Raw genomic sequence first — 15,674 nt, 5'->3', positions numbered from 1 at the left:
AGCAAGTGGCCTTCCGGCCTTTCCTCTTCCCCGGGCCGGAAGTTATCGCTGAGGGGGTGTAATACTGATCCCCACAGCGGCGATGAAGACGTAGGGAAGGGGCGGCGGGATGTCGGTGAATTACGCGGCGGGGTTGTCGCCCTACCCGGACAAGGGGAAGTGCGGCCTCCCGGAGGTGAGAGTGCGGGGGGGAGGAGGAGGAGGAGGAGGGAGAGAGGAGGTCTCGTGGTTGCCATGGGAACTGACCCTCCCTGCCCCGCCCCCTCCCCGGGGGGCACGCATCGCCCCTCCCTCAGGGAATAGGCAGCGGGACCCCAGCGAAGGCGGCGGCAGGGGCCCCGGGGGAAACTGAGGCACGGAGCGGAAAGATCCTAGAGCTGGGAGGGGAGGAGGAGGGCCCGGAAGGAAACTGAGGCAGGGGAGGAGGGGGAGGGAGAGCAGCGCCCTGGGGCAGCTGAGGCGCAGGGGTCGCCCGGGGACAACGGAGGTGGGCCACTTTGGGGCACTGGCGGAGGGGCTGGCCCAGAAGCCAGGCGGGGCGGTGAGTTCTGGCCCCGCCCGAGGCAGGAAGGCCGGCTGGGGGGCTTTGGGCCAGTCCCTCCCGCTCAGCCCAGCCCCCCTCACAGGGCTGTTGTGGTGGGGAGGAGGGAGGAGTACGCGGTACGTTCGCTGCCTTGAGTTCCACGTATGAGAAAGGCGGGATAAAATCGAATAATAACGAAGCAGACAGCAACCAGGGGAGCTCTTACCTGGCAGTGGTTTCTCTCGTGGCCTCACCGCGACATTCGCACTCCTGGCTGCCAGTGCCCGGCGTGGGGTTTACCTCTTCGGAGGTGCTTCAGGGAGCCCGTGCTGCCTCTCGGCGACGTGACCTGACCGACGCTTACTATGATGTCTTCAATCCTCTGTTCAGATTTTTGATCCGCCAGATGAGTTGGAGAGGAAGATCCGCCAGCTGGCTGACTTGATCCAGAACTCTTTCAGCGTGGTGTTTCACACCGGGGCCGGCATCAGTACAGCTTCAGGGATTCCGGATTTCAGGTGAGGCTGAGTGAGGAAGTCCGCCAGCAGAAGGCCAGCCTATCGGTCTTAAGTGCATTTCTCTCTCCCTCGGTGTGCTGCCGGCCCTCCAATTTTTGGTCTCGCAAAACTCCTCTGCAAGAGAGCCTTCCCTCACCACATCGTGCTGAAAGTGGGGCTAAAGCCATTTTCGTATGTCCCATGGAGGAGAACCTCTTTGTTCATGCTTATGCTTTGCCTTCTGGAAGAAGCCATGGTTTTCCTATCAGCTCCATCCTGGGAGCTGAAAAAAGACAGGAAGAAGGAGCCGCGGGAAAGCAACTCCCAGCGGCCCCATACCAACCAGTAGTGCTCAACCAGTCTCCCCAGGGAGATTCCCCTGCTATGCTATCCATAGATCTCAGAATCCTGTTCCTAGACTTGCCAAAATGGCCAGGGGGGAGTAGGAGAAACAGGTGAAGCCTAAGAAACCCCCTTAGCAATAACAAACAAGTTATATCCCCTATGTGCTATTTTGCAGGCAAGGTTTCTTTCTTTTTTCCTCATGCTCTTACAATGTAAGAGACAGGAGGCGGCTCCTTTCTCCATCTGAGAAATTATCCTCATCCCCAAACCCAAGACTGCAGGGTGGGAGGGAGGTATACTGTGCTGGAAGGGACTGCACTGTGCATTCCAATTTTGTCCAGCACTATCCAAAAAGGGAGGTTGGGCAAAGTTAATTCTGCAAGATGTAATTCAAATCACCCCATTTCTGCCTCAGGAGGCTGTGATTCTCTACATTGGCAGAGATAAGAGGAACCATTGGTGGCCCCTGAGAACCTACCTCAATTGTTCATTGTGGGGGGCAAAAGGTCAATGATTTGTTTGTCTCCTGCAAAGCAGGAAATGAGTTTATCTGCTCCACAGTTACCAGATGGAGTGGCAAAGTATTGCCTTTCCATGCCCAGCTGGTACGAGGCATCCCCGCTTCCTGCTGTCAGCTACCCTGTAAGCAGAGGAGTCAATGGCGGGGTTACCGTTGAGAGACCTTTGCAGGGTTGCCATCTACTTTTGTCAGACATTATAACATAGAAAAGGTTGCAGCCTCAAACACAGATATGGCCATGCTGCGTTTGGTGAGGACTATGAACTGGGACGTTGGCCCATCCTGGGAATTGTGCTTTCCTGAAGGCCCCATCTTCAGGGACTGAAAATGCCCTGCCCTGCCTTACCTTTTTCATCCCTGGAAGATGGACTGACAGTCCACACCTTATTTAGCAGAGAAAGAAGATTAATATATAAACTAAGTGGCTCAAAGGCCAAGACACAAGTTACTTGACTGGGTTGTGTTAACTGTTACATATTGTTCTTCCCTTCTCACCTGCTCTACCAGTTGCAAGTGTTGTTGTTACAGTGGAATATATTCTAAAGAAGGAGTTGTACCCCTCTCAGCCGAAATCTTTACTCGTGGTTGAAGGGAGGGGGAGGATTCTTTCATGAGAGAGGAAGAAGTGGAATTAAACCTTCCTTCTCTTATTGGGACATTCTTCGAGTGACCAGAAAGGCCTTGGTAAGCCTAACTACCAATTCAGCATACAGCAACTTCCTTTATTCCCTTACATTTCTCCGCTGTGAGCGTTGTGGTTGAAATGGGCAGCCAAGGGCAGATGGGAGGATGGGGCCAAGCTCTACCTAACTCAGAATGTCCAAAAAAGTTTTGGGCTCCAGGTTTGGGAATAGCAGACTTTAAATAACTTGTTTGGTGTATTAAGCTCTGCATAGAAATCAGGATACGATTTTGGTTTGGAAGCAACACTTAATGCATAAATTGTGAATTATTAAGCCTTGATGTTCAATCTCATTTTGGGGAATACAAGAGAAAGACTGCAGGCTTATGGTTGGATCTTCATCTGATAAAGTCAGGTTGTTGCAGGTTAAGTTTGTTTCCTATGATTAAATCTGGAAGACAGTAGAATTAAAGATCAGGTTGAAGAGGTAGCCTATCCCTGAAATGTTTTTCCGTGACATTTTCATTGCAAGACAAACAATAGGTGAATATAATCATTCCATCCTGGTACAACTATAGTTTCCTCTCTTTACCACCCCTGTGAGGGTCCTGAGCTTTCGGGTACATTCCACTCGCCGCTGCTCTTACCAGGTTCAAAGCTGCTATTTACTTCCTTTCTTCATGCAGAGGCCCTAATGGTGTATGGACCATGGAAGAGCAAGGCCTGGTCCCCAAGTTTGACACTACCTTTGAGAATGCACGGCCATCGAAGACTCACATGGCTCTCTTGGAGCTCCACAGGGTTGGCATCCTGCACTTCTTGGTCAGCCAGAACATAGATGGGCTCCATGTCCGGTCCGGCTTCCCCAGGTAATGCTTCCCCTCTTGAAGCGTTGTGGCTGATGAGGTCAAGCTAGGTCTTCTCCAAGAAATCACCTTATATCAAGGAAGACCCTCAGACCATCACGCTCAGGACGATTGATGTGAACTGGCAGATCATTCTCAGGGGCGGGGACACAGTATCTTTGGGATGTCTTACCTGCTAGGATGGAGGTCTCGACCTGTGGCCCTTCCCCCTCAAATGGGCAATGGTTGGGGTGATGGGCTCTTGGAGACCGGAAAGGGATGCCTTAGCCACCTTCTCTGTTCCATGTGAGTCCTCATTCAAGAATATCTCCAATATAAAAGAAGGTCAGACCAGCATGGTGGCTTGTGCCGGGAGTGATGAGCACGTTCTGGGGGACACACAGTTGTGCCTCTCAAATGCCACAGCTGCAGAATTCAAAATGGGGGTGTCTTTTAAGTGCACGGGATACCAGTCCTATTCTTAGGATTGGGGCCCAGTAAATGCCCTTGCAAGTTTCACTTTCAGAAAGTGAAAGAATTAGAGTCTCAGCATTTCTTGCTCCTGGATTTTGCAGGACGGAAAAGAAGCAGGAGACAGCCCAGGGAGAGCAGGAGGAATGGATGCAGAGAAGGGCCAAACTGGTGGTGGTTCTGGAACAGAGCTTAGGTTAGATCAGGGATATGTCGGCTTCAAACTTTTCTAGCATGACAGGAGTGAAACTCTTGGTGAAGTTCCTGCTTTGCGCTCCTTTGTGTGCCTGGAAGCGTTGTGGTCATTGCTGATCTTTGGCACAAATCTTAGAACAGGTCCATAATTTGCTGTTTTACCAAAGGATCACTGACCAGTAGACAATGGGAGTGGGTTCCTGTCATAATCCTAGAACGCGGTCATTCCGTGGAGCTGCACAAAGGGAGCTTCAGGGCTGATGGATGGAAGGGCTCCTCCAAAGTGCACAGAGGTACACCTTCCATTGCAGCAGGCCACCAATTTGCATCCTTTTAAAAATGGGTTAGACCAAGTCACAATCCAGTATAGTTTTTACATTTCCTCAACTCCAATGAGTGTCTCAGGAATTTCTACTGTCTTGTAAAACGAAACTTCCAGTGACATCTTTTAGGGGCAGTGATCTCAGCTGTCTAGCGCCTTTCTCCTTTTCTCCTCTCTAGGAACAAGCTGGCAGAACTGCATGGGAACATGTTCGTGGAGGAATGCATGAAATGTGGCAAGTATGTTCCTCTTTTCCCCTGCTGCATTTACGTGCCTGAAAAAAAAAATGTGGCTTTTAATCATGGTGGTTTTTTAACCAGGGATGCTCAGCATTGTGAAAGTGGAACGCTTCCCTGCAGTTTCTGGAGGAGTCCCGGAGTGATGGTGGCCTGGGCCAGGTCTCTCTTGCCCAGACATCAGCAACCTGATTTTGGTCAAAAGCAGGAGTTTGGATCTCCCCCAGACCTGATGAGAATCTCTCAGCAGCCTGTCAGGGTGCTAATTCCCCAGAGGGAAAGCCCACAAGTCAGTCAGCGGCCCTGACTGAGAGGCAGACCTGGAAGCTGAAGGTGGTCATCTTGGTCAGGACCATTAGTGGACAGCTGCCCCTCAGCCTGAGATTGGAATGGCGGGAACGCTTCTGCTAAGGCCTGGTCGTCACGGCTGCAGCCTTGTCTTCTCTTTGCATTTAAGGCAATACGTGAGGGACACTGTTGTGGGCACCATGGGGCTCAAGCCCACCGGCCGGCTCTGCGATGCCTCCAAACACAGAGGGCTCCGATCCTGCAGGTGCGTGCCCTGCGGCTGCCTTCTGTAACACCCCGTGAGTTCTGCTGAAAGGACGGGCTGCCAAAGACGGAGGGCCCTGTTCACACCACGCTCGATCAGGTCAGATAAAGACTGAGCTGGCACACATTCACATAACGTTTTTCAGCTTCCGTTTGCCTTTGCCTTGATCGGCATGTGGTGTGAACACAGCCCACTTGCTGACTTCCTACTCAGTTATTCCGAGTTCAGGCTATGCAGAAGTGTGTTGTGGGAAAGGGGACCAATGTCTTGCCGTCTCGAGGGAGAGCCAGAGTTCCTGAACTTCTTTCTGCTTTTAAATTTGCCTCTTTCTGAGAATTCCTCCCCAGCCTTTGCCCAACCCTCGGTTCTTCTGTCTCTCGCCCACCCTAATACCTGGCCCTCCTTTTTTTCAGCCTCTGCCATTACAACAATCCTTTCCTCACAACCTCCGATTCTTGAACCACTTCTGGGCTCCATTCCCTTGGCCCATCATAGAGCCTCTCAACTTTCAACCTCAGGAGCTCTGGTGCCCCCTCTTCTCCCCATAGTACCAGCAATGGGACAAAACTCTGCATGAACTTTCATCCAACCACATCGACCTTTCACTTCCTCCTTTGCCATAATTCTATTGCTGGTATCCCTCCCTTAAAGCAACCAGGAATGCTGGGAGATGCTGGTAACATCACAGGAAATTCAGCCAATGGGGTGAGAACTGGAGCTGCAGATCTGCAGCAGCTGGGTGGGTCAGGGGTTCAGTGGGCTGTGAGAATAACCTTGGATGGTAGGAGGAGGAGCCACAGCCTAGGCAGCAGTCTGAATCTGAGTCTAAAGGGGTGAGTGGGTGGAGAAAGTGTCTCCGAAGGGATCCCCCTCATCCATTGGAAAGTAAAGGCGGGGAGGGGAGAAATGCCTTCAGACTTGCAAGATTCTGCTACTGTGGCCTTACAATAAAGGAAGTATCAGTACTCATGGTTTTGGTTTCCTGCCTGGACTACCTCGAAGGGCCCACAAGGGGGTAGAACGAGAGAACACACAGTTGGAAGCTGGTGGAGGTGAAAATAGTCTCTTGATTTTGTTGATGAATTAAATGTAAAAATGGCTGAATAAATAGGGCCTGCAAAATGGACTGAAGATTGGATGGAAAGTCAAATTGGCTAAATAGGAAAGCCCAAACTATCCATTGAACTGTTTGAAGACATCTTGCAGGATCTATTTCTGTCATCCCCCCCCCACCCCCGCAAGATTATCAGCTTTTGTTCCCATAGACCCTCCCTTTCCTTCATCTGTTTTGTGAGCTGCTTACTTTAAAAGTGCTGCAGCCTCCTCTGGACATATATTTCTGTTTTGAAGCACTTACATCTAGCTGAGCTCCCCCCTCCCAGGCACTGTAGTTTGGAAAAGGGGGTGGGGGGCAGTCTTATTTCACTTCTTCCGACTCTGGCCAGGAGGAAGGGAGGTTGAAGGCCATGATGATAGAGATACACCCCAAGTCTCGAGGGAGGGAGGGTGAGAAGGAACCCAAAAACAAACAAAAAGTGCTTTTATTTCCCATTCACAGTTTGTTTGATCCATGTGCATTTTGTGTTCTTCTTAAAGAGGCAAGTTAATGGACACCATCTTAGACTGGGAAGATTCCCTGCCAGATCGTGACCTCCATCTAGCCACTGAAGCCAGCAGGTGTGTTTTCCCAGTCCAGCTTTCTTCCAAATCTCTGATTCTGAAATTCCATTGAATTGGGGCTTTTGTAATCTATGTAGCGAACAGGCTGGGGAAACTGCTATTGATGAACCCAAGGCGAAGGCTGGTGGTGTTCCCAAACCAGTTTAAATATCACTAAGCCAACATTTGGGAATCGGAAATGCCATGTTCTCTGCCCCGTTTGAGAACGTAGGAGGCAGGGTGTCAAAGAAAACTTCCCAGGGGCAGGGAGTCCACAGGGGGAGTCAAAAAAATTGGTGGCCATAGCTGAAGCCTTGCCCCCTCTTTGTGTGCATCACGGCTGCCATCACAGCTTTTCTGACCCCACCCCCGCAGATGTCCCCGGCAAGGGGTTGATGTTGAGGAACCCTAACGTCCCTGTCAGTTCTGCCATTGGGCTTGAGAGAATGCAGGCAGCCTGTGAGCCCTTGCCTGCTCTCGCATCTCATGTGATTATCAAGTCACCGTATTATTCTGCCAAGCAGAGATTCCTCTCACTTATTTGTTGAGAAATCAAGAGAGGGGTTGTCAGAATTCTCCTGCGGCAGACCAGGAGCTCCAGATCCCCACCTTTCCACTCCAAATGCCCCTTCAGAAAGGGTCTCCAGGGCTGGGTTCTCGTCTCCCTGCAGGAGGGCTTCCTTATCCGTCACTCTGGGGACCTCGCTGCAAATCAAGCCGAGCGGGGACCTTCCCCTGCTGACCAAGAAGAAGGGCGGGAAGCTGGTGATCGTCAACCTGCAGCCCACGAAGCACGTGAGTTTGCATCATGAGGCCTGCCACTCGCTCAGGCAGTTGGCCCTGGATGCTTTGCTTTCAGCTCTTCCAGGACAGCCGCTTGGTTGGGAAAAGAGCAGCAGATAGCCAACAAGCCAGGATCCTCTTCTTTTTGGGCTGGGGCAGGAACTGGCTAGTTGGAGGAGGAAGAAAGGAAGGTCCTTAGTCATCTGTTCGCCTCACACTGGTCTGTTTGTCTGCACCACAGTGTTGCCTGATGTTTCTTCTGCCTCCAAACCCTGTCCCCGCTCTGTGCTCCACGTGACGTCTTTGCTCCTTCTGTTTCTTGTCCTCAGGACAAGCATGCAGACCTGCGCATTCATGGTTACGTAGACGACGTCATGACGAGGCTCATGAAGCATCTGGGGCTGGAGATCCCCGAGTGGACTGGGCCACTGGTGGTGGAGAGCGTGGAGCAGCCAGAGGCCAAACCATTTGCCAAGACCGCCACAGACTTGCAGTTCCTGGGCAAGGAGGAGCCGCTTCCCCGCTGGAACGGTGCCCAGGAGGGCCTGGGACACAGGGCTGCTCTGAAGCAGGAATCCTGCGGGCTGGGTGGCAGCTCCACCCCAGCCAAGCGGCCGAAGCTGGAGCCGTTGCCCACTTGATTGATCCCGTCTGTGTGGGGTTGTCTGTGTGGGTGTAGCCTGGTATCTCTCAGAAAACCTTTTTGGCCTTGGCGTTTATACCGGACTTTTTAAAGACTCGTCTTCTTCCTGGTTCTGTGTGTATCTTTTCTCCCCTGGAATTTTGAAACTTTCTGGATGAGGCCAGAGTTCCCATTTCTGGAAGAAGGTAACAGCTAGTCAGTGATCCTCCTTTCTGTGGGACAGGCTAGGAGATAAAGCTGGTACGCTCTGTCATTCTGTGCCTCTTGTGTGCCCTCCCCTCCCTTCCCCTCCCCATTAATCCAGGAATCTCTCTAAGGATCCATTGGTTTTGCTACTACCACAAAACCCTTTCCTGGTTTGCAAATGCTGACCTTCTCTTTCTCCTCCATTTCTTTTCTTTATAAGTATCTGAGGGAGTGTAAAGAGGAGAAAACAGCATAGTCGTTTTAAATAACTGCCTTTGTTAAATCGTTTAGGATAGAAAGCAGGTTCCCTTAAATCACGTACCTAAGGATCGCCAGGCCTTGCTTTCCTTGGGACTTAATCTATACATAAAGCCGTGCCTAATAGATGGAGGTTCAGAGCATCCCTCGGACCCATCCTTCCACCCCTTTTCCCAGCTTCCTTTCTTCTCAGGTTGGCCCATCCCTGGAATATGAATTGGGAGGAGGTGTCCTGCACTCCAAGGCTTTGGGTGACCTCTTTAATGCCCACTCAGATGCCACGGTTGCTTTTCCTTTGGGGTAATGAGCTCACGTACAGATTTTTCTCTCTCTCTCGGGTCTGGAGAAGCTCCCGCCCCCCGCCGCCCGATTTCCAGGGCAGTTTCAAGGCGTAGAAATGTGTGTGTGCTCATCAATTGAATGAAAGTTGGGATGCTGAGAATAAGCATGTTATGTTTCCTCTCTATTTGAACAGAACATACACAGCACAATCCTTTACATATTCTTCTATTTTCCTTGTGGGGGGGGAGATAAAAGAACTCAAGATGGGATTGCAACTACATAATTGGTTACAGCTGCTATCTTGACTTCTTTGAACGCCCCCCATCAACGCCCCCAATCTTTTTTTGCTGTTCGTTTAATGATTAATCTGATACTTGTCCGCATATGCACATGTGATCTTCTTTTGATAATACTCTTTAAAAAAAAAACTTGGCATTTCAACTACTTCAGAAAAGAGGTTAATTCCCTTTCCCATCCCCTGGAAAAACCCTCCTAAGCAGAGTTGGTAAGAGTTGTGATCCTGTAATGTGGGGATTTTCTAAAGAAGCAGGCCTGGTTTGAAAAAACACGATGGAGACAATGTGAGGAATTTGCAGGGATTTCGGTGACTGCTTGCTTGGGGGGCGGGGTGGGGCGGGGGGACCTCACGAGCCAGTGGGCTCTCTGGTAGGAACGTATAGAAAGATGGGGTATGATTCCTGCAAGGATCAGGGTCGGCCTCAATGACCTCTAAGATATCCCAGGCTCTGTCTGAAAGGCAACTCTGGTGCCACTGATAATTACACCAAGGGAGCAACTAGGCAGGGGGCACCTCCCTTCTCCCCCTGATCAAAAATGCAGCATCGCAGCAGGTTGGTTTAGCAAATCCGTTCACGTGCCCTCAAGCTTCTGCACCCAGCTCCGAGTCGCCTGCTAGTTGCTTTTGGAAGGTGAAGCGCATGCCTGCACGGTGTATTGCTGCAGCAAGGGAGGAATTCTTTTTCCCCATGCTCCATGTTTCATTTACATATCTGTGCTCTTCTTTTCTTAACTGTCGTCTTGATCTGTGCTCAGTTGGGCTTCCCTGTGACCTGCCGTGATATTTTTGAATCAGGACAAAAACGGCGAACGAGCACCGCTTGATCTGCTGGAGTTCTTTGCTCCCTCCCTGCCCCAGAACAAGCTTCATGCAGCGTGATCAGTTCATCACATTGCCAAGAATCAGACAGAAGCTTTAAAAAAAATGGTCAGGACAACCTAACCGCCTTCTGAGTGAGGGTGGGAACTGCAGGAATAGAGGCTGGCAACTCTTGGCTACTGAAAGCAATGGGCTAAGGTTGGAAAGGGCGTGGCTTGTCCTGTTAAAACAGTCTAATGGTCCTCCAAGGTCGTCCATCACGTGCAGAGGAAACAGAATTGTGCAAGCTTTGTCAATAAAGCAGCAGCCAGATTGATACTGGTGGAAACTTACAGCTCTAGAGCAACGCCGGTTTTCAGCCCCCATGTTGGCTGCTGTTGGATTTCCAGGCTCAAGTCAAAATCCTGGTTGTTACCTACAGAGCCCTCTGTGGCTCAACTCCAGGGTGCAGACATCTGAAGGTCTGCTGGCGACTCTGCTATGATGTGAAATAAGAGGGATGTGGATGGTGGGGGGGCTTCTCTATTGGGGCTGCCCCTCTATGGAAGTCACTGCCACACAAGAGGTGCTTGGCCCTTACACTTCATAAGGCATTAAAGTCTTTTCCAACAGGCATTCGATGCCTAGTAGTCCATGCTGGGTAAGCCTCTAGCTGTAGATTTTAAAGAATGAAGGGGTTAACACATTCTGTCAGAAGGACACTGATGGGTTTTATTATGCAATCTATGCACCGCCCTGAATCTAGTGAGTGGGAGGTATAAAAATGTACAAAAATAAATAGAAGCAAACTTATGAAACAAGCAGGGCTGTGTGCTTCTTTTGAAAATGATTTGGAATAAGAGCTTGGAAGCCACGTAAAAGCATTGCCTCTTTGCTACTCATTAAAGCAGCCGTGTCTTTTGAAAGAGTTCCTGGCATACTAGAAAGAAACCTGGGGCTGCTTTAATGAGTGCCGTAATGTGACTTAAAATACCTGCATTTTGTGTCAGGCTCATGTGAAAGCCTAAAAAAAAAAATGGCTCTGTTAAGGCAGAGCAGAGATATATTCCTATGAGTTCCTAAGTGCTTCCCAATCATTTTCAAAGCACTGAAATCTAATATTTGCTCATTAGAGGAAGATTTGAGTGTTAATACTCCACAAGATATAATTCGGCAATTTTGATTATCACTCTTGTTTTCTTCCCCAGACTTTTTGGGTGGTTCCTAATTTCCACAGGCACAGAACATGGTTGCAAATCTCGGGGGAAGCATTCATTTAAGAACACGTGAAAAGAGAAGTGTGTGCAGTTTTTTTTCTTTTCATGGTTTCAGCAGCAGATTCAGAACCCAAAGCTACCATTTTTCTCCCCAAAGAGAAAAAAAAAAACCATCCACCACTGAAAAAGCCTTTTCTTCACCAGCATTCCCTGGAGCTCTGTAATATTGGAAGTTAATAACAAGAATCCCACGAAATAACCCTGTTAAAGGAAAAGGTTCTGATAAAAATCAGGCATGCCATAGAAAGAAAAATGTAATTAAGCCAAGGGATAGTAATTTCAAATTTCAGACTTGGTGGATGTAGCAAAAGCTACTTAAGCTCTCTTCCTATGGGTGGGTGCATTCATCAGGTCTCTGCTGCGTTTTGATTCTCCCTCTGAAGGGGTTTTGGAATATCCACACACGCAAACATAGCACTGCGATGTCTTCGCGCAGCTGTGTCTTTGGCTGGCATCACACGGCAGTGGGTGGGCAGCATTCCTGACTACCGAAGTTGCAAAGCAGTTTAACGAGGGATGCGCTACGCTTTGCGTCCAAAGTCAGAAAGGTGCTTTGGATCCAGAGCTGAAAGCAGACATAACTGCACTTATCAATGCCTCCTTAAGAAAGCGGCATCTTTTCCTGGTAGCCTGTGTGATGCTAGGAAAATACAGAGTTAAGGATGTCCCTTTGCCACAGCCAACTGGTGTCTTAAAGCTCTCTTTTTCTGCAAATTGCACAGATGCAATGGAAGCCCCGGAAAAGACAGCTTTAAGCAGGTGCCAACAGGCATATTGTATGCACTCACGCTCCGAAGGACCATTTCTGCTTCCGTGCCCCTAAGCTTAACTTAAGGCAGCTGCAGGTAGCAAGAATGCATCTAAAAATGCAGTCGTTTTTAACAAAGCAGTGTTTGTGAGACAGTAATCTAGAATCTGCTTATTTCTTATTTCAGTACTTTGCAAATAGTCAGCAGGGCTCCTGAAGTTCAGGTGCTCCAGATGCAGAGCCCATCGGACAATTATTTTTGTGTGTCTCCGTTGCTGACCCTTTCATACCTCCTTCCTCTTTTTGCAGTGACAGACCTTAATCGCTCAATATGCAAAACAAGAGAGACAAGTAAGTCAACTCTACCGTGTAAGGTAGGCGGAAGCTAAAGATCCAGTTTGCATCAGGTCATTTATTGTGTCTGCAATCGCTGAAGCTATCTGTGTCAGAGAAGCCAAGGAGGGGTGCCCAGCCAGTTGGTGATTAGGGAATCCCGGGTTGTAGAGGGTCCATCCAGCAAGGAATGCGACAGCAGGAGGGTCTGTCTTAATACTGTCCAGGCTCTTCAGCCAGTAGGTGGTTCTTCCTTGGTGTGTCTTTTGCACCCTGATCCAGTGCGCGCGAGAAGTCCAGCTTCCGTCTCATGCGCTCAGAGAGAAAGGAGGCCGTGTTCAATCAGGCCAGCAACACATCGCCAGAAGTGGGCTTGGGGCTTTGGACAGGCTATCTCTCTGGCCCTTGAGGATGATCTTGACAGGGGTGGAGGCCAAGGGGTGCACCAGAGTTTGCTTGAACCTGTGGTCAAGTGGAGCATCATTCTAGGTGGCAGGCTGTGGGAAGAAGTTACTGGGGCAGAGTCATCATAGACTTGTAGCTGATGCCCGCAGTCCCTGCTAGCGTTATTTGCTGGTGAGGTGAGCAAGAACAGTGCCATGGTGAGGAGGCAGTCCTGGGCATCACACAGCACATAGGTTAGTAAATTAGTCCATTTTCTGGGTTTGTACAAAACACAATACATTAAATTAGTGTTTCTTAACCTTAGCAACTTTTAAGATGTGTGGACTTCAACTCCCAGAATTCCCCATGGCTGGCTGGGGAATTCTGGGAGTTGAAGTCCACACATCTTAAAGTTGCTAAGGTTGAGAAACACTGCATTAAATAAAGAAATAGGGCTGAGTCCACATAACAGGTTCAGCTGCAAGACCAAGCTCGCTCAGCAAACAGCCGTATGAAGTGCTCAGGCTTAAGGGCTGAATCTCTAAACATCTTGGCTCAGGAGTGACAGTTTGAGGGTGATGCCTGGGACTTAATCCCAGCTTTGTTCGTACGCCACTAATTTTCCCTCCTAGTACACACAGGAGTCTTGGACTTGCCACGTTGCATGAACGGAGAGGGTTGCTCATTAAGGTTTATAGAAACCAGGATCTGTAACCAAAGCCTGCCATAGGGTTAAACCATTTCCAAAAGAGTCTTACTCTTTTTTTTTTCCTACCTTCTTCAGGCCTAGAGGGAAAATCCTAGGTTGTGATACCGGAGAAATTGGGGTTGTGTGCATTTCATGAATCCAGATCCAAAGGTTAGAAATCACCCAAGTCCAGCTATCCACCTTGATCTCTCTGAGCTGGTCAGAAAGTGAACTCAACTCTTTCAATTCATGTGATTTTTACAATGCTGTAGGTTGCATGAGGAGAGCATGTTGAATTTAAAACTTAATTACAGCACATCAAATGTGTCTTTCTGCGTGTGTCTACATGTGGTCTCCTTAATTCACAGAAGGGCTGAGTTGTCCATAGTCATCGAAATTCAGCTGGGCCATGAGATTAACTTCATAGAATATGATCTTTTTCAAAATAGATTGTGGAACTGTGTACAGCATGAAGCACTGAATTAGCCACTGATATTTTCAGTGAAGTGGCAGCAAAACTCTTGGAAACAGTGTCTAAGTGTCTGCTAAGAGAAGGGAAGTAATGGGGGGGGGGGTTCTGAATTGGATCTCTGGGCTTTGGGTAACCTTTATGGAAACTTCAGAAATATTTTGGAATTAGAACTAGCTTTTTTCCCCTGTATGTCCAGATGCCCTGCTTGGTGGCAAAACAGGTTGTACATGTGCTTCTGTCTAGCTGTGTCAGCCCTTCAAGGTAGTCCAGACAAGAAGCACACCCAGGAGTACCACCTCTATCTTTATTGTAAGGTTACATTGACAGAATCTTGCAAGACTGAAAGTATATCTCTCCCCCATCGCCTTTACAGTCCAAGACACTAGGGAGGTTCCTTCAGAGACATTTGCCACACCCACATTCCTTCTGTGGGCTCAGCTGACGCTTATCTGTTGCCTAGGCTGTGGCTCTTCCCCCTGTCTCCCAAGGTCATTCCCACACAGCATTACAGATACTGAGCAATTGTGACAAAGCTATTTATGAATCTGTGATCTCTTGCCCACTAAAGCCTTCAAGCCCCTTTACCCAAGTGGCCATCCCCAGAGAATTTGACTCATTCACACAGGACATTAAGTCTTAATTTGCGCCCTGTTTTCCCCTCTGGGTTCATCCCTTCCTCCCTCTTGTTCTGCCCACTTCTTTTCTGTCCTCTCCCCCTTTCAAAGGCAGTCTTTGTTACAAAAGACTGCCACATGTGTGAAAAAAGGTATAAACAAATCCAATCCACTAGCTGGCCAATCATTCATTTCAACTCAAATCATTTATTGTGCATGTAATGGGTCACATGTTAGCTCAGGTCTTCATTTTCTGGCTGCTTGTATTTCAGGGCTGCAAAGGGATTCACGTCTCAATTTCTGATCCCAGTCCGCCCACCACTCCTTCAAAGTCAGCTCAGCAGTTCTCAACATCCACCCATGGCTGACCACAGGATATGGTCAAAAAAAGTCAAGATGACGATGATGGTGTGAACAAAGTTCCACCCATTCACCTGCCCTCTTGACTTTTTTGACCATGCCCTGCAGACTCCCCTGCTCCTACCTGCTTCAGATCAAGGCTCTGGGTCCCCACATTCCTGCTTTCAGGAACCTTTTTCTTAGTTCTGCTGGATCACACTAATCCAGGGCAGCTGCTCCTTTTGCAATGAAAGTGTCCCATTTCCAAGGTTTATTCCAAAATGGATTTATACACAGCTCTCAATTATACTTCAAGCCTGGGAACTGAGAAGGGGCTCTATCCAAGGAAGAAACCCAGGAGAATAAGGTGGCTCTGGATGAAACAGGAAGCCCCTTAGAGCAGTGCCAAGAAAGCATCTTTAAGGCATGGGGTTCGGGATGGAGACTTAAGCGCTGCTGTTCCCGGCTGCCAGATTTGGGCTGCAACAAACATAATCAGCCACTAGAGGGCAAGGAAGAGATACTGAAAATATTGAGGTCTTATTGCCACCTTGTGTTCATCTGGAGCCTTGCACCCCGGATCCAATAGACCTGCTGTTGGGTCCTCAAAAGAAAATAATTGGGAAGTTAGGACTAGGAGGGCTTCTGAGACAGCGAAACTTCTGAGCTGGCTTTGGAACTTGGATGTCATTCTAGGAAGCAATCACATGTATAACAAACGGCACCACACTCGACGCCTTAAAATGGAAAGCAGCCAAGCAGTGGGGGCCGAAAGCGGGAGTT

At 49.1% G+C, this 15,674-nt stretch overlaps 1 protein-coding gene across 3 annotated transcripts; it reads left to right on the top strand.

Annotated features, from left to right (window-relative positions):
* Positions 1 to 31: 31 nt before the first annotated feature.
* SIRT6 (sirtuin 6) lies at positions 32 to 13,088 on the top strand. 3 transcript variants are annotated; one of them, XR_015797624.1, is made up of 9 exons: positions 32 to 175; positions 914 to 1,041; positions 3,194 to 3,376; positions 4,520 to 4,579; positions 5,034 to 5,129; positions 6,726 to 6,806; positions 7,460 to 7,583; positions 7,901 to 8,399; positions 12,371 to 13,088. XR_015797624.1 is itself a non-coding variant. In XM_007434383.4 (8 exons), the coding sequence occupies exons 1-8, from the start codon at positions 110 to 112 to the stop codon at positions 8,210 to 8,212; spliced, it is 1,050 nt and encodes a 349-aa protein (XP_007434445.2). In that variant the 5' UTR covers positions 32 to 109; the 3' UTR covers positions 8,213 to 9,104. The 3 variants fall into 3 exon arrangements, 2 of the variants coding, with proteins under 2 accessions (XP_007434445.2, XP_007434446.2); XM_007434383.4 differs by lacking the exon at positions 12,371 to 13,088 and having other exon boundaries at positions 7,901 to 9,104; XM_007434384.4 differs by lacking the exons at positions 5,034 to 5,129; positions 12,371 to 13,088 and having other exon boundaries at positions 7,901 to 9,104.
* The last annotated feature ends 2,586 nt before the right edge of the window (positions 13,089 to 15,674 follow it).

This window comes from Python bivittatus, unplaced genomic scaffold (assembly GCF_059951505.1).
Source record: "Python bivittatus isolate LINGU-HERP-01145 unplaced genomic scaffold, Pbiv_v1 ctg000580_np1212, whole genome shotgun sequence".
Taxonomy (NCBI): domain Eukaryota; kingdom Metazoa; phylum Chordata; class Lepidosauria; order Squamata; family Pythonidae; genus Python; species Python bivittatus.
Note: the sequence above shows the minus strand (reverse complement) of the source record. Positions and strands in the feature narration are given on the sequence as shown.